We start from the raw sequence: 23,803 nt of genomic DNA, 5'->3' as shown, positions 1-23,803 counted from the left end.
AATCGCGATGGACGACGTCATCGAATAGGACGTCATCACCACCACCGCCCACAAGTTAATTGTCATTCAGGTTATTAATGGGAAGAACATCAGCAATATGTCCTGTCTGTTAACTTATCTCGTTCAAAGGATTCACATTGGCAGGTGCACAAGGAGAAACCCCATTAAAAAACTCAGTTGATCTTAAACTGCGGAAACACTTTTGGAAGTCTTTAACTGCATCAAAGTCTGTGGCCTGTGATGTTGGAACAAATGATAGTCCTTTATTATACAAGAGACAAAATCCACAAATTTTACAGCACAACGGCAGAGTCATGTCTTCAGTGTAAAACTAACAATGACTCAATAATCCTTCTGGGAATGTTATGATGTCATAAAGTTATGGGCGGAGTTAGAAAGTTGGCAGTCAGAAGTACAGTTATACAATGTAAAATTACTTTTAATCCGTCTGTCTGTATATTTCAAAACAGGACATTTGAGGGTCCAGTGAGATACCCCAGAGTTGGACGATACTTTTCTCATCAATCATCTTAAATATTATACTTAATTAAACCTGGAAATCAACCAATCCTGTTGTTAATTCAATAGAAAGGTCAAATGCTTTATTATCTAAAAGTTGAAAGTGAGTGTGCAACAGAGAGAAATAAAATGGTGCTGATGTGTGTGCTGGCTGTGTTCTAGTGGGTCTGTACAGGTGTGATGTAGTTAATGGAGATGGAGGTGTGTTCTAGTGGGTCTGGGCAGGTGTGATGTAATTAATGGAGATGGTGGTGTGTTCTAGTGGGTCTGGGCAGGTGTGATGTAGTTAATGTTTGTATGATGTTGTTGTTTGTATGTGTATGTTTTGTATTATTTATAAAATATCTAATAAAACAAAAAAAAATGTCCAATGCAAAGTTACACCTCACAGTTCTATTTTTGGAGTTATTACACAAAACCAATCAGAATTTAGAAGAATGCCAAAGTCAGGTGTGAAGTAATATGCAGGACCAGCATATTCCCTATAATGTAAACTATAACAGAAATACCTTAAAATGTATAACTTTAAATTAAACCAATCATTTGCACTCATGACTTGCGTGATTAAAGTAAACTACAGTTTTGGAAATGCAAAACACCATCTAACCAAAAATCAAATAATGTTAGCTATATGCCGTTATCTTAGCCAGTCAGCTAACATTAGCTATATGCAGTTATCTTAGCCAGTCAGCTAACATTAGCTATATGCAGTTATCTTAGCCAGTCAGCTAACATTAGCTATATGCAGTTATCTTAGCCAGTCAGCTAACATTAGCTATATGCAGTTATCTTAGCCAGTCAGCTAACATTAGCTATATGCAGTTATCTTAGCCAGTCAGCTAACATTAGCTATATGCAGTTATCTTAGCCAGCCAGCTAACGTTTGCTATATGCAGTTATCTTAGCCAGCCAGCTAACATTAGCTAAATGCAGTTATATTAGCCAGCCAGCTAACATTAGCTATATGCAGTTATTTTAGCCAACCAGCTAACGTTAGCTATTTAGCCAACTAACTATTAGATTAACCAGCGTAGCCAGCCAGCTAACATTAGCTATTTGACCAACTAGCTATTAGCCTAACCAGCGTAGCCAACCAGCACGGTTATGGTCAGCGAGACCAACTACCGGAGACCAGTCAGAACCCAACTAACAGTAAGCCAAGGTGGAAAAAGATACAAAACTCCCATAGTCTAATTCACAGAGAACATGCTGAAAAGTAGTGATGGGGAAATAAAGCTTCCCGAAGCATTGATGCTTTCTAACCAATTGTGTCAAAAATAGGTTCATTACTCAAGGCTTTGAGCGAGACAGAATTTAGAACAGCCACATTTTCATAGATGAAGTCACACGCTGTAGCAGCGTAGCCATTATGTCATATATTAAACCACTGGCCGTGTTCGAGAGCATCAAATCCATGCTGCATTGTGGGTAAACGGTGAATGGCTGACTGATTTATAAATAATAATAAGTAGTTATTTATGATGCAAGGTGATTTGTAAATTAGTCCGTCAGCAGTCAGCAGCCACCTGCAATGTCGGCTGCAATGTCGAACGAGCCCAATACCAAACCAATCAAGTGTTCAACGAAATGATTCGTCAGACGTCATTGATCACGTGCTGCTGATAAAGTGACACTCCTTTGAATTGTACCGCTTAGCGACTTCAGTACATGCCTCATAGCTCCAGTCTCAAACTTAACCCCGTTCTTGCTGAAGAAGAGGTCTGCTGGATGGAGAAAGAAGCTCTGGTGAAAGAGGAGGAGGAGGAGGAGGAGGAGGAAGAGGAGGAAGAGGAGGAGACCGTTACAATACAAAAACAAGTAGAGGGTGAGGCTGTTACCGTGAAAGAAGAAGAGAAAGACGTTTCTGTTAAAGAAGAGGAAGACGGATTCCGAGTGAAAGAGGATGACGAAGTTTCAGTGAAAGAAGAGGAGACTGACGATGAACGGGCCCTGATTAACACTAGTAAGGACTGTATTAACAGAAGCACAAACTCTGTGGTTGGAAGTTGAACTGATGTGTGGTGTGCTTGGTGTTAAAGCGGAAATCTGCAATTGCTACATCCATATTTTTACTTTTAAATTATTTATATATATATTATATTTATAGCCATTGATTCTTGAAGAATATAACACATGCCTCATGAGCTTAGTTCAACTGTTTGCCCCATCAGAACCCCAAATAAGCTTTTTTTACTCCAATGTTTAGAAAGAAAGTAAATCAACACTGTATAGCCTCAACATGGTTAAAACTATAATGTTGATATCATGGATGGTCAGTCCTTTCATCCATAGTATGTCTATGAATTTGAGACTAGTTAAATTTCTCCACCCATCATTTTATTACCAAAACAGTGGTGGAATTACAGCTTTGTTATTGGTTAAACTGCAGATTGGTTGATTGATTGTGTGGCTTTTTTAAAGGTAAACCTAGTTTTTAAACAGCAACAAAATGGCTGCCCAGAGTCCTGAGCTGTTTTTTATTTTATTTCACCTTTATTAAACCACGTAGGCTAGTTGAGAACAAGTTCTCATTTGCAACTGCGAGAGAATACTCATGTGTGAGAATACTCATACTAACCGCACTATTTGTTATGTTAATTGAGTATATAGTCTGTTTATTGGTCATAGTATGATATAGTTAGTATGCCAAAAGTTCCCGGATGTCGTACTAAATTCGCCAAAATATGACATATACACGCAGTACTTTAGGGCCCATAATGCAATTCTTCAGGAAATAGGCGTGGCTTCAACGTTTTCAGATTAGAAGAAAATGGGGGAAAATATGCAGGCGAAGTCCAACGAGAGAGCGGATATAAATGAACTGCTTTAAATAATTATGACAAATGTTGAGCAATGTAATAAACTAATGACTTTTCAAATAAGTTACCTTACACGTTATGTTAGCTATCCTATCCTTACAAAATGCATACATATCTTTTCAGCAGTATGTGAGCTAGCTACCTAACGTTAGTTGGCTAATTATACATCTAACTTGCCAGAATAGTAACTATATTCTAATTAACTACCCAATGTTTATTGACTTGATTAGAGCGCAGAATAACTGGTGAATTTAATAACGCTCAACACCCGTTGAATATGGCCGGTGTCAGTAAACATCTGCAAAAAAGCTCAAATTAAAATGTTTCCAGCAGCACAGTTAGTCACCAACGATCTGGATAACACGAAAACAGCCTAACCAGCTCTGCTAGGGAAAGTAAAATGGTAAGAGTGAGGTTTTCTCTGATTTGTGTCTAGCAAGCTAACCAACGTTAGCCAGTTAGCTTGGGTGCTTTACTGTCATTGTGAGATCAGAACGCTTGGATCGACCCTACTCCTTAGCCATATAGTATTTGTTTACACACAGTGGCATTATACGAGCTTATGTTTTGGGTTCTGGTAGGGGTAATACAGTTGAAAGATTTGAGGCATTTATAAGTTATATTCTTCAAGAATCAATGGTTATATAGTAAATGGTTCAATCTATAACTGCCAGTGTAGATTTCCTGTTGGGGTCAAATTGTTAGAACTGTGGATAAGTCATTGTATAATATTTTGGCAATTCTTTTCATGCCATTACATTAAATGCGAAATATTGTATTTTCTTAGCAAGGTGTTGCTCAAATAATGTTAGCTGCTAATCGCTAGTTAGTGGGCTAGCTAGCTTGCTAAATGTATTAAGAGTCAGAGCAAACGTAGCTAGCTAATACTGCCTGGTACCAGTGCTGGTGTAGGCCTAGATAAGCATGTTTGTGCAGCGGTATCTTATCAGAGAGGAGTCAGGGAAGTATGAATATGTTGGCCAGCTAGCCGGCTACATGAAGTAAGAAAACAACATGTAATGTAACATCTTAGGGTCAACTGGAAACACTGAACAACACTTTGCTTCCTACCATGTCTTCTTCTCTGAGGTTTATTGTCAGACGACACTCATCAGGTGTATTGCTGCCACCTACTGTATGGGGTTGTAAAAAAATAACAAAAATGCAAAACAATTGGGATTAACAAATCATACTAATTACATAAAATTAACACGAACCAAATTCACTCCACTACCCTGAATTTCAAACAAAAATGGTACTATACAGATCCCTACACAGGTTCAGGAACCTGGGAGGGGTGGAACGTCTTCATTCAGTACTCCCTGTAACATTTAGTCTGTGAAGTCCTGGAGATCCAGAAATCGATTTGCTGCCTTCACAATGATGTCTAGCTTCTTAGATGTTTTATTAGTTTATTATTAATGCAATTTATGACTGCTGCAGTGAGGGAAATGCAAATTTGTTGTAGAAACTCCTCCAAGCTAATGCGGAAACTGCTAGTTTTGGACGAAGGTTACTAATTATTTATTAATGCAATTTATCACTTGCTCTATAAACACAACAAATTCCACCTTGTTCACTATTAGTGTGTTGGGATCCTTCTCCTGCATGGCTTCACTGTAGACTGTGGGACATGAACTACCTTCTCCTCTCTACTGCTTCAGCTATTTTCACTGCCTCCACGTAGGACACCTGCTGGATGGGCCTGATCATCCTAGCTACTTTGACATCCTTCATCCGTACATGGCACTCCGGGAACTCGGGAACGTGATTCCCATCACAATTACAACCTGCTTCATCTGACTACGACATATTTATTCCTTCGACAAAGTCTTGCCACATGTCCAAACTTTTTTACAATTGTAACACTGCAGCGGCTTCTGTATATCTCACTTACACAGGTTTTATATAAGATGGGAGAACCACTTCACCAAACCACAGTAAAACCTTCCGTCTATCATTCATTTTAATCAACGTGCGTCTACCTGAAATGTTTAACCTAAACCACACAAAGCTTTCTCCTTTTGCCCTGTTGACACACAATCAGTATCATACCGCCCCTGGTCACTCGAACCGATTCCACTTTACCCAGTTCATCCTTCACCATCTTTGAGACCATATAACAGGTCACCCACAAAAACATCCTTGCTGATGATTCCCACTCCGACCCTAAACTGCTGTTCATTACCAACTTTAGCCCTTTTCACTCCACTGTTCTTCACCATCGTCCAATCAGTCTCACCAACTGTACAGAGTCAATGTGCGGGGGCAACGGTTAGTTGAGGTAATATGTACATGTAGGTAGAGTTAAAGTGACTGTTCTTCACCATCCTCCACGCAGTCTCAACAACTGTACTCGCGCCAAGAGAATCCCGCAATGCTTCCTCCATTGCTCCTCCAGTCATCCCCTGGACTCCCTCGCTCTGTGAAAGATGTGAGAGTTTGTGTTCTCAAAGTAGCATCTATATTGTTCTCATTCCATCTATATTGTTCTCATTCCAGCACATCTGTTGCTTCAACAACTTATCCCTTTCGTCTGCACTACTTGCTGTCATTTCCCTTCCTGATTTCCCTCTCTTGGATGTCTCCACCATGCTCCTACTCTGTCAGTAATTACTCCCTGGTTTATTAATTGGTAGTCAAACAACAATATATTCAAGGTGCTGCACATTCTATTCCAAATCTAGAATTAGAGTCGTCATTTTTTCCATGATTTCAACGGTTCACCAGTTAACTAAGCCTATAATGTGTACACCAAGGATGTGGATACCAAGGAACTTGAAGCTTTCAACTGCTCCACTACACCCCCTTCGATGAGAATGGGGGCGTGCTCAGTGTTTAGTCCCAGGGTCCTTAGTTCCCTCAAAGCTCATCACTAAGCAATGGTGTTGAACGCTGAGCTGTAGTCGATGAATAGCAGTTTCACATGGGTGTTCCTTTTGTCCAGGTGGGAAAGTGCAGTGTCGAGTGCAATAGAGATTGCATCATCTGTGGATCTGTTGGGGCGGTATGCAAATTGGAGTGGGTCTAGGGTTTCTGGGATAATGGTGTTGATGTGAGCGTGAGTGCTACGGGTTGGTAGTCATTTAGGCAGATTACCTTAGTCTCTGTGCCCAAGAACACTATGGTGGTCTGCTTGAAACATCTTGGTATTACACACACAGACAGGGGATGAAAATGTCAGTGAAGACCCTTGCCAGTTGGTCAGCGCATGCTTGGAGTACACGTCCTGGTAATCCGTTTGGACCTGTGGCCTTGTGAATGTTAAAGGTCTTACTCACATCGGCTGCGGAGAGCGTGATCACAAAGTTGTCCGCAACAGCTGATGCTGCGATGCATGTTTCAGTGTTACTTTCCTTGAAGTGAGCATAGAAGTGATTTAGCTTGTCTGGTAGGCTCGTGTCACTGGGAAGCTATCGGCTGTGCTTCCCTTTGTAGTCTGTGGCAAGCCCTGCCACATCCGACGAGGGTTGGAGCCGATGTTCAAGGGGTATATCAATCTCCCCAGGGTAGCAGTAATACGTTGAGAGATTTGTCCGCAAAGGGTTACCCCTCCCATAGGTGGCTCATTATTGGGATTCATTGCTGATTCCTACCTGTAGTTCACTACGAAGTGTCTCGTGATACAGGTTAAGGTCCCTGTTGGAGATTGGTGGTTGGTAGGGGAGTCGAGGGAACAAGCAGGGTTGGACACGGCCATGTTATTATCCCACGCAGTCTCTGTGGTTCATTTGAACTCCGTTTCTGGGAATATGATTTGATTACAAATCGTCCCAGTCTGTTACCACAGAAGGGGTCTGTTTGTCCCATTTCCAAATAGGTTACGAGGCACTTTGTCATTTCCAGAGTCAGTTTATTTTAGTACTGTCCATATGTAGCTTGTTTTTGGTTACAGAATGGCTGAATAAGTGCAACATTTTACCTGGAGCTAACTATGCAGAGCATAGCGCACGTCGAATGACTTTAGCTTCCCTCCAGGCCTGAGGGCACACGCTCTCCAGTAGGCTTAAGTTAAAGATACGGAAAATAGGAGTGCCAATATAGTCCGCTATTAATAATCCTCAGTAATTTTCCATCTAGATTGTCAGATCCCGGTGGCTTGTCATTGTTGATAGACAACAATAATTGTTTCACCTCTTCCACACTGACTTTACGGATTTCTAAATTACAATACTTGTCTTTCATAATTTGGTCAGATATACTTGGATGTGTAGTGTCAGCCTTTGCTGCTGGTATGTCATGCCCAAGTTTGCTAATCTTTCCAATGAAAAAATCATTAAAGTAGTGAGCTTTGGTGAATGAGCCATCTGATTCAGTATATTTTTTGGAGCAGAGTTTGCCTTTTTCCCAAAAATTGTATGTAAGGTTCTCCAAAGCTTTTTACTATCATTCTTTATGTCATTTATCTTTGTTTCATTGTCTTTTTCTTCTTTTTCTTCAGTGTAGTCACATGATTTCTCAATTTGCAGGATATTTGCCAATCGGTTGTACAGCCAGACTTAATTGCCATTCCTTTTTCCTCATCCTTTTCAACAATACAATTTTTCAATTCCTCATCAATCCACTAAAATTTAACAGTTTTTACAGTCATTTTCTTAACGGGTGCATGCTTATTAGTAACTGGAATAAGCAATTTCATAAATGCGTGCAGCGTCTGGTTGCTCCTCATTACATACCACAGAGCAGCAAATATTCTTTACATCATCAACATAGGAATCCCCCGTTTTATTAAATAATTGAGACACACAAATGACTCGAGGGAACCAGAGATCAAGATAGCCTAACCATAAGAAAAACAACTCTTCCTTAGCATTCTCCTCACGCTGCTGCTGGCCTTTGTAAATTCTGACGTTATGCTCCTGAAGTTTCCAGTAATAGGCTACAACAGCAGTCGGCAACCTTTTCCATTTGTAGTGCCAATTTATCTGACCATTTCTACTGATCTGGTGCCAGTTATGATTTTCATATTCACATTTTACTGGAACAATTTCATTTAATTTGTAATAGTAATAGACTATTATAATTATTATCTCAAAATCATTATCTGTGATTAATCTATATTCTATATAAATCGAAGTGAAATTATACAAATTTAAATAACTTTTATTGCCATTGCCAACTATGTAAAAATAGCCTACATAAAGCCAACAAATAAAAACAGCTAGAAAATATCCAGATAAAAATAAATCACATTGGCTGCGCATGGCCTGTCTACATAGAACTTGAAACATTGTATCACCTAGGTCGGTCTGAAACTTGATATAAAATATTCTGGGCCCTCAGTTTACCACGCCAGTGAGTTTGGGACAGACACAGCTGTAGGCTATTTGTGTAAGGGATAAGAAGTAATCAGGTATTTTATGACATTTCCACTGGATCAGAGCATTACATTTTCCTCTTTCTTGTCAAGTGTTTATCAAGAGTGAGAGCTGGAAATATTTTACAAATACTTTGAGGAACTATTGTCAATTTATTTTAGTAAGACTTTGTGTACTTGCTGTTTGAGGTGAAGAGAAAATTACTTTGAGAAGCTCCACAAATCATTACTGGTGGTGTGTAAATACTATCAGATATCCCCAAATAGGTGCATCGCTCTCTGCCCTCTGTTTGCTAAAACGCAATTTGGTTGCAGAAACTCCTCAGAGCTAATGTGGAAACCGCTAGTTATACCATAGACCTACTGTAGGACCCATAACTTCACCTAACAACAACATAGACCTACTGTAGGACCCATAACTTCAACTAAAAACAACATAGACCTACAGAAAGGTGCCTATATTGGATACCAAAAGTTGTCTGGCACACTGCTTAGGATTTTAACAACTTTAAAAACGTATTTCTAGCATACAATCGTCAACGTTACTACTAATGGGAAAACAAGACAAAATATGACTTGTTGTTCACTTGACTGTCTTAAGACAAATGTCAAATAATGAACATTCATTACAGACGTCATTGTTTGTACAACATAATGGCTACGCTGTTGGCATCACCTTTTTAAAGTGGATTTCTGCTGTTGTGGGCCTTAAACCATCTCTCTGACTTTTTGTTCACACAGGAGAGAGACGTGACTCGTGGATCCTCTGGGGGGCCTCAACAACCTCATGATGCTGAAGAGGCAGAGAAGAATCTCTCCACGTCAAAACACCTCAAGAAACACCAGCAGAGACCCACAGGGAAGAAATCTCACTGCTGCTCTGACTGTGGGAAAAGTTGCAAATCTTCATCAAAACTTAAAATACACTAGAGAACACACACAGGAGAGAAACCATATAGCTGTGAACAATGTGGGAAGAGTTTGACTACATCAAGCCATCTGATTCGACACCAGCGTACACACACAGGAAAGAAGCCTTATAGCTGTGATCAATGTGGGAAGAGTTTTCCTACATCTAGCCAGCTGACTTCACATCAGAGAACACACACTGGAGAGAAACCTAATAGCTGTGATCAATGTGACAAGAGATACTCTGATAAAAGATCCCTGATCAAACATCAGAAAATACATGCATGAAGAAGTTGTTTAATGATATCAATGAAATGATGTCACAATGTAGAATGTTTTAACATTGTAGTAGGAGTATTTTAATGATGTTCTACCTTATCGTTTGCCCTGTTCAATTGATTCAATTGATTAATATGGATATTAGCCTCAGGGGAAAATCCAGGCTCTGAATTGAAAGAGTATTATTTAACAAAAAGTGACTAACAAAAAAAGAGCTGTGTTACACTTACTGCGTTGGTGACCCACTTTAATCAAAATGTATTACTTAAATGTAGCTAGCTGTTTTTTACAAGTTGAAAAAGATGCTTGTTTTAAAAAATACATGTAATATGATAATTGTTGCAGATGTTTGTGTGTATACACACATGAAAGCAGTATAATAAATTGGTCTATAATCAGTTTTTAACAATCTGACATCACTCCAGTATTTCTTGACAACATTCAAATGCTAATTCTATTTTTTCCACTTCTGCAGAAGCATGACTCAAATCACCTCATATTTCAAACATTCAGCCTGACAAAAGATACATGTTTTATTATTCCATGCCTCACCCTTAAGTGAAGTATTGCCACTACATATTAACAAAGGGGTTTTAATATTTCATATTTACAATTCATGTAACATTTAGTCATAATTATTTATGCAACCAGCTGACCATTTTTTGGGGTACAATTATATTGACAATGTTGCCCTGCTTTTAGAATATCAGGATTCATTCTCAGATGTGCTAACCAAAATGCATGACATTTAGGACTGGGCCCGATCCAACAACATGCCTATTGAGTGAACCCTTAAAAGAGAGAGAGAAGTAAGGTGGAAAGTTACTACGGATATAGCAGGAGTTGGTTGCTGATTGTCTCAAGAGTGGGCAGGCAACAAGTTTTGCGTTTAGCCAGTGCGTTGCCATGGATCACAATTTATTTTGACTGCACGTTTTTCCGTATTGGAGATGAGTTTTGTTTGGGCTCGTTCCAAGGGGACGAGAGTTCTAGAAGCTAGTGAGTTTTAGGATTCTATTGAAAGAAAAATGATTGAAAAAATAATACGATTGTATATTATTATTTGGAAATGTGTTTTTTCTTATTTTTAATTGTTGACAGCCAGTAGACACTGTTTATATTGTAGAAGCATTGTAGTTGATTATGTGAAATGGAAGTTGTTTTCTGTTGGGGGTGAGCAAACATGTCTAACAAAAATATAAGATATATATGTTGTCTAAAGGGGGAAGGTGTTACAGGCTTTGGCTTTTCCATTTGTGTTTTGGGGTTGGACTTTAGCGTGTACAGCTCGTTAGCCCGTATAGCTCGTTAGCACGTAGGACGCACTGATTGGTGTCACCTCGTTAGTCAGTATGTGTTACACCTATGCTGGCTTGTCCATCTCGTTAGTGGGAAGGTGTTTCACCTGAGCTGGTCCAGGTTCTATTTAAGAGTGTCTGGCCCAGTGCGCCAGTTGTCTTGATAGATGTGGAGAGTCAACACCTTTAGTCGACCCACCTTTTTGGTTTGCTTCCTGTCTTTAAGTTTGGTGTTGGTTTTTCTTTTGTTTCCCTCTTCTTGGGCAGATTTAGTGGGTCTCATGGTGGGTGTCTTTTATGCCCCAGTTGTTGTTACTTGTCAACTTTCAGTGGACACTGAGAGCAAAACTGCAACATCATGTTATATTACTTTTATTGCATCAAATGGTTGTTTTATGCAACAGAATAGAGGGTTCTTATAACTATTGTGTCTGTGTGTTCTACTGACGATGGGCCTCTGGGAGATAACACTGACAGGAGATTTACATTGTCTTTTGGGTGACAAAACCTAAAGAGCCCGCATTCCAGAGCATGAGTTAATGTTTCTTTTCTATATGGTACCAGGGAGAGATGACCTCAGGGCCAGACCCTGGTTTCTACACAAAGAGTACTGTTTTTACAGCAGATACTGGCTGCTGAGAATTATAAGTATATTTCATACAAATCTTAACCTTGTGACCCGTTCTATACATCTGTTGTTGGTCATGTAAGTTGAAAGGGGTGTATCTTGGCTGTAAAAGACCTTTGTACTTACGTATCGTGGCTGTCAATGAATCATCTGGGGGTGATTTTTGACCAGCTATCATTATCGTAGAGCACTCAATTGAATCACTTTATATGTGTGTGTTGTATTGACCTGCTCCCTTAATAATAAGTGAATACATTTTTAGATTTAACTCTGACTTGTGTGATAAGTTTGTCTCATTTGATATTAAAGAAATTAACCACATTGTTAATCTTCACTTGGTGACCGCTCCTGATGACCTGGGTAAATGGTGCACCAGGGATCCCTCAAACTTGGGATCTCAGGAAGACCACACTTTGAGAATGGAGCAGATGGACCCACCTTTGATCTGAGAGGCAGCGAGCCGAGTGGATACCAAATCTCAAACCTAGTTTAAAAAAAAGAGGTGAGCGAAACACGCAAAATGTAGTTTTTAGAAAAGCCTCGTAGTGTGTATTCCTGTGTAAACAGGGCCCAGTCAGGAGGCTCTGAGTGTGTATTCCTGTATTTTCCCAGTATGAGAGGAGTTGCTAGATTGATTGAATAAACCTTTTTCCATAAAGTTAGAGTGAACCAAGGTGGCTGATTAGCTGTTGATGTTGAAGAAGCGTCCCGTCCACTAGATTATACGTCACAATGGCAGAATCACCTGAAAGACGCACATCGCCATCTGCTGACTGGAGTTGGTATCGCAGTTGAGAAAATACTTCCAGACAAAAAGCTAAAAAGCGACTGCCTCTAAAAACCAACGACTCCCTTTGAAAACGGGCTATGTGGCATCAGAAACATTTATTAAATGTGTAAAAATGTACTACAAAGTGTAGCTAAAAATAATAACTTTGGTCATACCCACTCAGCACGTGACGTCGAATTATGGGCCATATCAGGTCTGTCTGTTGTGGCCACTATTTTGCCCCAAAATAGTATCACAAATTTGGCTGTGTGTAACTTTGTAAATGTCTCTCGGACAAGGTGAATTTTATCAATATACACTCGAAAAAGTAAAGGTTCCTGGAGTATACTTTAGGGGTTCTTCAAATTGAAACTGTGGGGAAACCCCTAAAAGTTATTTGAAGAACCTTTTGTGGGAACCCCTAAAAGTTCTTTGAAGAACCCCTTATTTTAACTCCCTGTCCACCCTCCCTCCATTATAATAAGATATTTTAATAACAATATTGATTTAAATAATTAATTGTTTATTTAGTGGCACTACAAATGTGAATTAATATTTACCAAACAATTTACCAAACGAAACACATTACAAAATTGCAACATTTCTGCAGACATAATAAATAATACATTTACTTTGTTTAGTGCTTTTCATGACATTTAAAAATATATAAATAATGATGTACCATAAAAAACATACATTAAAAATTAATCATAGGTAAACTAACAATATTGTAGACTTGATGCTAAATACAGATTTTTCACCTTTAGTGTGTATATCGTATCCACATAGTTATGTTAGGAAGTTTGCCATCTTTATGACCGGCCCTGGTAACTTCACCCCAACTTCTCTTATACCAGAACACAGTAACTTAACAACATAAGTGTTTTTCTGACATTTTTGGGAAATGTAAGGGAAAATAAAAAATACAGCCCTAGAAGTCCCATAGGGACGTCCTCGAGGGCGTGGATGTTCTCCCCCATCAAAGGCCACTCTCATGGTGAAATGGATTTCCGCCGATGTGCAGTAAAGGAGTGAAGAGCGGTGAAATCTGTGTCAACAAAAGTAAGAAAAGATTAATACACATACAATAAACAAAGAACATAACAAATGTTCAGCTGTAGTTTTATATAAGCATGCACACCTATGTTTATGAAGAAACAGATGATTGGTGCATAGGCATACCTTGTCACGGACATAAAGGCCACTCGGGTCCTCATTGAAGAGGTAGGGCAAGAGCAGAATCGCTGCTGTGGTCTCCAGTCCTAGTAAAGTAAAGCAATGAACTTACTACACTTGCTAATTTTATTACAAAATACATTAGAGAAAGGGAAGGAATAAGAGCAAATCCCTCTTCTGTATTGTCCTTCAGGGACTGTCAAAATAGCAGGATGATGTCCTCACCCCTGCCTCGCCTCTCGACCTCTGATAGTCCTTGAATTATATTTTTGTCTATATCCATTCCATGGACTTGATTCATTTCTGAAAAGATCTGAAAATATAATTTGTACACATCTGTATGCTAATAGATGTCAGGTTGTATTGACTGCTATGTAGGTTAAATCTACACTTCAAATGCAGCTGTCCTACAACATATCTGTACCTTCTTCTTGATCCCAATTGCATTGTGTCCATGTTCTGTCCTATAAGAATTTCAAAGGAAGAGAAAATGTGTCAAAGAATAGTCTTACAAGCATTCAAATATATATATATTGAAAGATAAATGGCATCGACATACAATTGAAAGTAAAATAGAAGAAAATATTGGAGAAAGCACTAGCCAATACAGTACTGCCATACAGTAACAGTACTGCTATACAGGCCTAATATCACATTTCAAGATATCTTTGTACACAAATTGTTCAATATTTTATCAGGCTGACTTGAAAGATTATATGCAAAATTTTGCTACATGGCAATACTGTGTTTGGATTCTGAAGGGCATTTATACAAAATAGGTAGTCTAGACACTGTATTAATACCATTATGCATTTGAATCCCATCTACAGCTACCATCTAAGATATTAATTTCCCTCCACAAGGGGGCGGACATGTAACGTTTCCAAAATGGGATAGTATTTTCCATGTAACGTTTCCAAAATGGGATAGTATTGACCATGTAACGTTTCCAAAATGGGATAGTATTGTACATGTAACGTTTCCAAAATGGGATAGGACTGTACATGTAACGTTTCCAAAATGGGATAGTATTGTCCATGTAACGTTTCCAAAATGGGATAGTATTGTCCATGTAACGTTTCCAAAATGGGATAGGACTACATGTAACGTTTCCAAAATGGGATAGTATTGTCCATGTAACGTTTCCAAAATGGGATAGTATTGAACATGTAACGTTTCCAAAATGGGATAGCATTGACCATGTAACGTTTCCAAAATGGGATAGTATTGACCATGTAACGTTTCCAAAATGGGATAGGACTGTACATATAACGTTTCCAAAATGGGATAGTATTGTCCATGTAACGTTTCCAAAATGGGATAGGACTACATGTAACGTTTCCAAAATGGGATAGTATTGCCCATGTAACGTTTCCAAAATGGGATAGTATTGTCCATGTAACGTGTCCAAAATGGGATAGTATTGTACAGGTAACGTCTCCAAAATGGGATAGTATTGTCAATGTAACGTTTCCAAAATGGGATACTATTGTACATGTAACGTTTCCAAAATGGGATAGTATTGTACATGTAACGTTATGCCCCCTTGTGAGTTAATAGTATTGCAAGCTGTAGCAGGCTATATAAAGAGGAAGACCTCCATTGACGATTCAGTTCGTTGTAACATCTCGTCTGGACAGGTCACCGTCCTTAGTCAGTTAGTTAGTTAGTTAACATTAGCTAGTTCATAATCACAAAAGTGAAAACTGCTCTAGATTGGAAACTTACGTTAATTAACTTACGTTAATAAAGCCATGTTGGCTTTATGGAAACGATACACAATATATGGGAAATAATATAGTTCAGGGAAATAATCCAAACCTACTTCTGCCTCGTTAGGACATAACGTTATCTAGCTAGATAACGGTACTGTACTGTAGCTCATACAATGCCGACGGTCAAACCCGGCTTCTAATATTTAATATTTAATATTTAGTTAGCTATGTAGTATCTGGGATCTACATCTGTTTATATTAGTTACTATGCTGTTACTAAGCAGTGATGTATTACGACAGTGTACGTTACTACACCTGATAGGAAATGCACATGCGCACTAGTGTGCCCCAGAGAACTGTAGAGTGAGGAGGTTTTGACTTAAGGAAAACTAACTGTACTCCCGTCTCCTGCCTTGTTATTTCTCCACAACACAAATATTACAGTGGCGACGAGGTGGTTAAACTTCTTTAACGGACATTGCTTGAAGGGAAGAATGTTGCGTGAGTAATGAAACTCAAAATAATTACGTAATTCGTCAGTTATTTTTTATTTTCTTTCGCCAGTAAAAAAAGGCTAAGCACTGCTAGCAGTTACAGTGTTCAGGAGCTGCCAAGTAGCAAGACTATTGGAGTCCAGAATAGCGACACTGCCCTCTGGTGGTAAAATAAAAAGAACTGTCATTGAACCCATTGAAATTAGGCGATCTCAGTGGAGAAATATTATCAAGAAAGAAAAAAAAAAGGAAGAAGGAACGTAACACGGTGTGTACATTATTACAAATGGGTGCAGTTTACGAAGAAATTGCAGAAACTTCTGAAGTGAAGAATTAGATGACAATTAAGGAATACAAGGAATAAGGAAACTGAACAATTAACTGTGAAAATGGAACCATTGGTCGAGTACCAGAGTTTGAGTCTACAAAAGAGGATTTTGATTCCTATTTGGAGCGTTTTGAGCATTGGCTGGCTGCAAATGAAATCAAAGAGGAAAAGAAAGCAGACGTATTTCTCAGTGTTTTGGGTCCAACTGAGTATGGATTGCTGAAAGGTCTCATTGAACCAATAAAAGCAGTGGAGTTGAACTATGCAGAACTGACTGAAACTCTTTCAAGGCATTTCAAGCCTAAGCCAATTCTCATTGCAGAACGTTTCAGATTTTACCAACGTCACCAGAGTCAAGGGGAAACCGTGGCTGACTACATCCTTGCTTTGAAAAGGCTGGCAAGTACATGTGAGTTTGCACAATTTCTTGATGATGCTCTTCGAGACAAGTGTGTATGTGGTCTCACAGGTGAAGCATATCACAGAAGGCTTCTGTCAGAGAAGGACCTGACCTTTCGGAAAGCCTGTGATATCGCACTTGGACTCGAGCTTGCCCACAGGGATACTATTGAGCTATCGGGATATGCAGAACGTCAGAAAGGTGTTCACAAGGTCAGTGATGCACGTGGTGAAAAAGGCTCACAAAAGTCACACTTTTCTCAGTTCCGTCCTCAAGGTTACACAAGAAAAAAGCAGCCCACATCTCAAAGGTCTAAGCCAACTTGCTACAGATGTGGGGGAGATAATCATCAGCACAGTGAATGTCGATTCCAAAATGTAAAGTGCCACAATTGTGGAAAGGTTGGACATTTACAGAAAGTGTGTAAAGCCTCAAAACGCACAGCAAGAGCGCACAAAGTGTCAGACGCAGCATAAGAAGAGGAAGGTACAACTGAAACAGTATTGGAACTGTTCACAGTGTACACAGCTCAACAACAAAAAGATGGAATCTATCTCAACATGGAGTTAGCGGGAAAACCAGTAAAAATGCAGCTGGACACCGGAGCGTCTGTATCTCTGGTTCCAGAGAGACTCTACAAAGAAAAACTGAAAGAGTGCCCTCTTCAGCCAGCGTCCATCCGCCTTTCTTCATACACTGGTGACACTATTCCTGTGTTAGGGCAGATCCAGGTACCAGTCCGGTATGAGGGGAAGGAGTGGATGCTACCGCTTGTCATTGTTAAAGGAGAAAAATCAGCCTTGCTAGGCAGAAACTGGCTACAAAAGATCAAGTTGAACTGGGGAGAAATCTTCAGTCTGAGAAAGGACAAACCAGTGAGTCAGGCTACACTCACTAACATGCTGGAGAAGCACAAAGAACTTTTCAATGATGGCTACGGCGAAATACAAGACTTCACAGCAAAAGTCAGAGTGCAAGAAGGAACCAAGCCTATCTTTCACAAACCACGTCCAGTTCCCTATGCTCTTAAGGAAGCAGTAGAGAAGGAACTGGACCGCCTACAGAAGAATAACATAATCACGAAAGTAGCGAGGAGCGACTGGGCCGCTCCGATTGTTGTAGTCCCAAAGAAAGACAAGACCGTCAGAATGTGCGGTGACTACAAGGTCACAGTAAATCGCTGCATACTACCAGAGGAATATCCACTACCAAACGCTGAAGATCTGTTTGCCACTCTAGCTGGTGGGAAGGTTTTCAGTAAGCTGGACCTGGCATTCGCTTATCAGCAACTGAAGCTGGATCCGGAGTCAGAACAGTATCTGACCATCAATACACACAAGGGGCTATTCAGATTCAATCGCTTGGCCTATGGAATCTCGACAGCTCCAGCGATATTCCAACACACAATGGATCAGATCTTGGACGGTATAGACAACGTTGTGTGCTTCATGGACGACATCCTCGTGTCAGCACCAACCATTGGAGAGCACCTTGTAGTGCTGGACAAAGTGATGTCAAGACTGGAGAAATACGGAGTGAGAATGAAACGCAGCAAGTGTGAGTTTCTCCAGGACTCAGTGGAGTATCTCGGATACAAGATTGATGCACAAGGCCTGCACCCAACCAACAGCAAGGTGGAAGCAATCGTAAACGCACCAGCACCCACAAATATCTCAGAGCTGAGGTCATTTTTGGGGATCCTGAACTATTACGGAAAGTTTGTAGCAAACTTGTCCTCATTGTTGCATCCGCTTCACCAACTGCTGCAGGCCGATACAAAGTGGAATTGGTCCCCACAATGCGAAGAAGCATTCAAGACTTGCAAACAGCGTCTGCTAAAGAGCAAGTGGCTTGCCCACTACAACACAGAGATGAAGCTGAGACTCGCGTGTGATGCATCTCCATACGGAGTAGGAGCCGTCATCTCACATGTTCTATCGTCAGGTGAAGAACACCCTATTGCATTTGCATCACGGACTCTGTCACCAAGTGAGAAAAAGTATGCTCAAATTGAGAAGGACGCCCTGAGCATAATATTCGGAGTGAAGAGGTTTCACAAATACCTGTACGGAAGGAAGTTCCAACTGCTGACAGATCACAAGCCTCTGTTGGCCATCCTTGGACCAAAATCAGCTATACCAACCCTTGCTGCACTTCGAATGCAACGTTGGGCTCTGATATTGTTAGCATACGACTACGAGATTGAGTACAGACGATCCAGTGATCACGCAAATGCAGATGCACTATCAAGACTACCATGCAATAGTGACTCCGACAGTGAAGATGATAGAGCAGTCTTCCAGATCTCTCTCATTGACGAACTGCCCATATCTGCTTCAGACATAGCAGAGGAAACAAGGAAAGATCCAGTGCTTTCCAAAGTCTTGGACTTAACATTAGGAGGTTGGCCAAACTTCGTAAATGACGATAACCTTCGTCCATTCATCGACAAGAAAGACCAGTTGTCCACTGATCAAGGATGTGTTCTGTGGGGATCAAGGGTGGTGGTACCTCAAAAATTCCAGAGGAGACTGCTATCTGACCTGCATGAGGGACATCCAGGGATAACTCGAATGAAAGCACTCGCTCGCAGTTATCTGTGGTGGCCTGGACTGGATCAGGACATTCAACAGCATGTAGGCCACTGCTCACCTTGTGAAGCTGTCCGCAACAAGCCTGCTGCTGAACCTCTTCATCCATGGTCCTGGGCTGCGACACCTTGGGAACGCATCCATGTGGATTACGCCGAGATTGACAAGCAACATTTCCTTGTTGTCGTCGATGTCCATTCCAAGTGGATGGAAGTGTTCCCTACTCAACTGACCACAGCTGAGAAGACCATCAATCTTCTCAGACACCTGTTCGCATCCTTTGGACTAGTCAAGGAGCTCGTATCGGACAATGGCCCTCCTTTCATGTCAAACGATTTTGAAATGTTTCTCAAGAACAATGGGGTAAGGCACATCCGGTCACCACCTTACCATCCGGCATCAAACGGAGCAGCGGAGAGAGCCGTGCAAACCTTTAAGAAGGCCTGGACTAGACTCAAGGTTCAGTCTGTGCCCACCCACCTAAGGCTTCCCCGGTTCCTGTTTACTTTCCGCAACACACCACACACAGTAACGGAATGTACACCAGCTGAACTGTTTCTGAGACGCCAAACACGTACCCGCCTGACATTGTTGAAACCAGACTTGTCAAGCACTGTGGCAAAGCACCAGCTACAGCAGAAGAAAGCTCATGACAGACACTCAAAGACTGTCAGAGAATTCAAAGAGGGGGAGAGGGTGATGGTACGTGATTTCAGACACCCCAAGAGCCTGTGGAACTCAGGTGTGATCTTGCAACGCAAAGGACCTTTGACTTACCAAGTCCAAATTGGTCATCGCCAGGTCAACGTTCATGTGGATCATCTGCTACGGTCCAACGCCCCAGCAGAGACACGCCGAGAGAACAATAACGACCCCCAGGACTATTCTCCTGACTGTGGACGTACGGGAGAGACAGAGCCTGACCTTCCACCCGAACCTGGCCCACTACCGGAAGCCCAGGAGGAGCGGAGATATCCTATTCGACAGCGAAAGGCACCTCAAAAGCTTGACCTGTGAGTTGAGCTGTTTGAGGTAACAGACAGTAAAACAAACAAACACTTTAATATGTCCTAGATAAAAGGAAAGAAAAAGGACATTACCTGGGTTAGTTATTAGGACACAAACTCCATCTTCGGGGCAGAATAATCCCCTGGATTTGTGCTGGGCTCTGAAAAGTCTGCTTCAACCCAGTAGTTGAAAAATGTTAAGAATGCATTGTTCAAATATTGCATTAGTAGTTCCCTAACATATTTACCTTGTTCTCTGGGAGTTAAACACTATGGGGGAGGAGTGTAGTATCTGGGATCTACATCTGTTTATATTAGTTACTATGCTGTTACTAAGCAGTGATTATTACGACAGTGTTACGTTACTACACCTAATAGGAAATGCACATGCGCACTAGTGTGCCCCAGAGAACTGTAGAGTGAGGAGGTTTTGACTAAAGGAAAACTAACTGTACTCCCGTCTCCTGCCTTGTTATTTCTCCACAACACAAATATTACAAGCTATAGTAATGTTATGGAAGATATTCACAGAAAACCATCATTGTCTTCGTTATTCATTATTAGTATGTTATATTATTATATAAATTATTTCGAGACATATTCAGAGCCAAACATCAATCCAACTTAACCTTTTTAACTTGTTGTCGCATCCAAACTTGTCACCATCATTTTCAGTTGTAATTGCGAAGTTCCCGGAAGAAGTCCAGCAACAACGGAGGTTCCTCGATGAACCCACCTTCTAACAAGTTCTTTGAAGAACCTTTTGGGGCCGTTTTTCATTGACCAAGAACCCTACAGTTCTTAGGGGATCTGAGAACAACTCCAGTTGAACCCTTCATTTTTAGAGTTGTAGTCGGCTCTATTTACTCTCAGATTCAAAACATGCTGATTAGCATCAACGATCAAGTCAGCTGCTGCTGCTCCAATACAGTATGAGGTAAAACGTGAACTGACGTTGAACCGGGCAGTCAGCTGAATACACATCATGGAATATTGTACATCATATTAAATATATTACTCTATTGTTATCATATAGAAACATCATGGAATATTGTACATCATATTAAATATATTACTCTATTGTTATATAGAAACATCATGGAATATTGTACATCATATTAAATATATTACTCTATTGTTATCATATAGAAACATCATGGAATATTGTACATCATATTAAATATATTACTCTATTGTTATCATATAGAAACATCATGGAATATTGTACATCATATTAAATATATTACTCTATTGTTATATAGAAACATCATGGAATATTGTACATCATATTAAATATATTACTCTATTGTTATCATATAGAAACATCATGGAATATTGTACATCATATTAGCATCATCATACATTATTGTTTCATTCAATTTCACATAATAAGGATCTTTAATATTTTCAAGTTCAGAAGTCAGAACCCATATCACATGCTATGTAAAAGAGACAGAAGAATGCACAATGGTCAATGCTATCTGGGATCCTTGGGACATCCCTACCGTAACAATTTTAAATGTCAACTTCAATCTGCTAGGGACATCCCAAGGATGTCTCTACCTGAAAATACATGATCTAAGTGATTGATAGTTGGTATTCAGCAGTCATAAAGCCTTATTTACTTTAATGAACGACTAAAATTGTGATTTTGTCAGACAGCAGCTCTACACTTTATTGACTGACTGATCCATTCATCCTTTCATCCCTCCTCAGCCTTCCTCTCCTCTGAAGACCCAGTGAGGGTGGAGCTCAGTCAGAGAGCTGTTGAGGGACTGGTTAGAAAGAACACTTCTACAGCCAGAAAGGTGAGAGGTCACACATGGTTTAGATGGTAAATATTTATGTCCCCTTAGCGGTTCATCACGTAAACATATGGGAATATGTTCCATCATCTATGTTTATTTACATTAGTACAAATTATCCACTGATATTGGTTTAATTTCTCACCCCTTTTGGCTGTATGAAAGTTAATTTCCACTCAGGTACACACATTAGTTCTTTGTTTTTACCCAAGCCACTGCCTGTTCACCCCGCTATCATCCAGAAGGCGAGGTCAGTACAGGTGCATCAAAGCTGGAACCGAGAGACAGAAGCTGTTTTTCAATCTCAAGGCCACCAGATTGTTGGCCACTTTAAGGAATGGAACACTAGTCACTTAAATATGTTTATATATCTGGCATTACTCATCTCATTTGTACAGTTGAAGTCAGAAGTTTACATACATCTTAGCAAAATACATTCAAACTCAGTTTTTCACAATTCTTGACATTTAATCATAGTAAAAATTCCCTGTCTTAAGTCAATTAGGATCACCACTTTATTTTAAGAATGTGAAAAGTCAGAATAATAATAGGAGAATTATTTATTTCAGCTTTTATTTCTTTCATCACATTTCCAGTGGGTCAGAAGTTTACATACACTCAATTAGTATTTGGTAGCATTGCCTTTAAATTGTTTAACTTGTGTCACATGTTTCGGGTAGCCTTTCACAAGCTTCCCATAATAAGTTGGGTGAACTTTGGCCCATTCCTCCTGACAGAACTGGTTTAACTGAGTCGGGTTTGTAGGCCTCCTTGCTCGCACATGCTTTTTCAGTTCTTCCCACAAATGTTCTATAGGTTTGAGGTCAGGGCTTTGTGATGGCCACTTCAATACCTTGACTTTGTTGTCCTTAAGCCATTTTGCCACAACTTTGGAAGCATGCTTGGGGTCATTGTCCATTTGGAAGACCCATTTGCAACCAAGCTTTAACTTCCTGACTGATGTCTTGAGATGTTGCATCAATATAGACACATAATTTTCCTTCCTCATGATGCCATCTTTTTTGTAAAGTGCACCAGTCCCTCCTGCAGCAAAGCACCCCCACAACATGATGCTGCCACCCCCGTGCTTCACGGTTGGGATAGTGTTCTTCCGCTTGCAAGCCTCACCCTTTTTCCTCTAAACATAACGGTGGTCATTATGGCCAAACAGTTCTATTTTTGTTTCATTCGACCAGAGAACATTTCTCCAAAAAGTACGATCTTTGTCCCCATGTGCAGTTGCAAACCATAGTCTGGCTTTTTTTTTGGCGGTTTTGGAGCAGTGGCTTCTTCCTTGCTGAGCTGCCTTTCAGGTTATGTTGATATAGGACTCGTTTTACTGTGGATACAAATACTTTTGTACCTGTTTCCTCTAGCATCTTCACAAGGTCCTTTGCTGTTGTTCTGGGATTGATTTGCACTTTTCGCACCAAAGTACATTCACCTCTAGGAGACAGAACATGTATTCTTCCTGAGCTGTATGACAGCTGCATGGTCCCATGGTGTTTATACTTGCGTTTGTACTATTGTTTGTACAGATGAACGTAGTACCTTCAGGCGTTTGGAAATTGTTCTCAAGGATGAACCATACTTGTGGAGGTCTACAATATATTTTCTGAGGTCTTGGCTTATTTATTTAGATTTTCCCATGATGTCAAGCAAAGAGACACTGAGTTTGAAGGTAGTTCTTGAAATGCATCCACAGGTACACCTCCAATTGACTCAAATGATGTCAATTAGCCTATCAGA

The 23,803-nt window shown here is 40.1% G+C and overlaps 2 protein-coding genes and 1 long non-coding RNA gene across 3 annotated transcripts; 2 read left to right on the top strand and 1 right to left on the bottom strand.

Annotated features, from left to right (window-relative positions):
* The first annotated feature begins 2,093 nt into the window (after positions 1-2,093).
* On the top strand, positions 2,094-10,224 carry LOC129839099 (glutamic acid-rich protein-like). Its single transcript, XM_055906375.1, has 2 exons — positions 2,094-2,482; positions 9,397-10,224. The coding sequence occupies exons 1-2, from the start codon at positions 2,188-2,190 to the stop codon at positions 9,444-9,446; spliced, it is 345 nt and encodes a 114-aa protein (XP_055762350.1). The 5' UTR covers positions 2,094-2,187; the 3' UTR covers positions 9,447-10,224.
* A 2,928-nt stretch (positions 10,225-13,152) lies between these two features.
* Positions 13,153-14,315, bottom strand: LOC129839106 (uncharacterized). The gene is made up of 3 exons (XR_008756984.1): positions 14,139-14,315; positions 13,721-13,800; positions 13,153-13,586 (listed from the first exon to the last, which is right to left on the bottom strand). It is a non-coding gene; the product is annotated as an uncharacterized LOC129839106 (long non-coding RNA).
* A 1,475-nt stretch (positions 14,316-15,790) lies between these two features.
* LOC129839048 (uncharacterized protein K02A2.6-like) lies at positions 15,791-20,715 on the top strand. The gene has a single exon (XM_055906314.1). It carries the CDS (start codon positions 17,212-17,214, stop codon positions 20,257-20,259), a length of 3,048 nt encoding a protein of 1,015 aa, XP_055762289.1. The 5' UTR covers positions 15,791-17,211; the 3' UTR covers positions 20,260-20,715.
* Positions 20,716-23,803: the final 3,088 nt, after the last annotated feature.

This window comes from Salvelinus fontinalis, chromosome 40, assembly GCF_029448725.1.
Source record: "Salvelinus fontinalis isolate EN_2023a chromosome 40, ASM2944872v1, whole genome shotgun sequence".
Taxonomy (NCBI): domain Eukaryota; kingdom Metazoa; phylum Chordata; class Actinopteri; order Salmoniformes; family Salmonidae; genus Salvelinus; species Salvelinus fontinalis.
The sequence above is the reverse complement of the archived record's forward strand: the minus strand, read 5'-3'. Positions and strand labels throughout refer to the sequence as shown.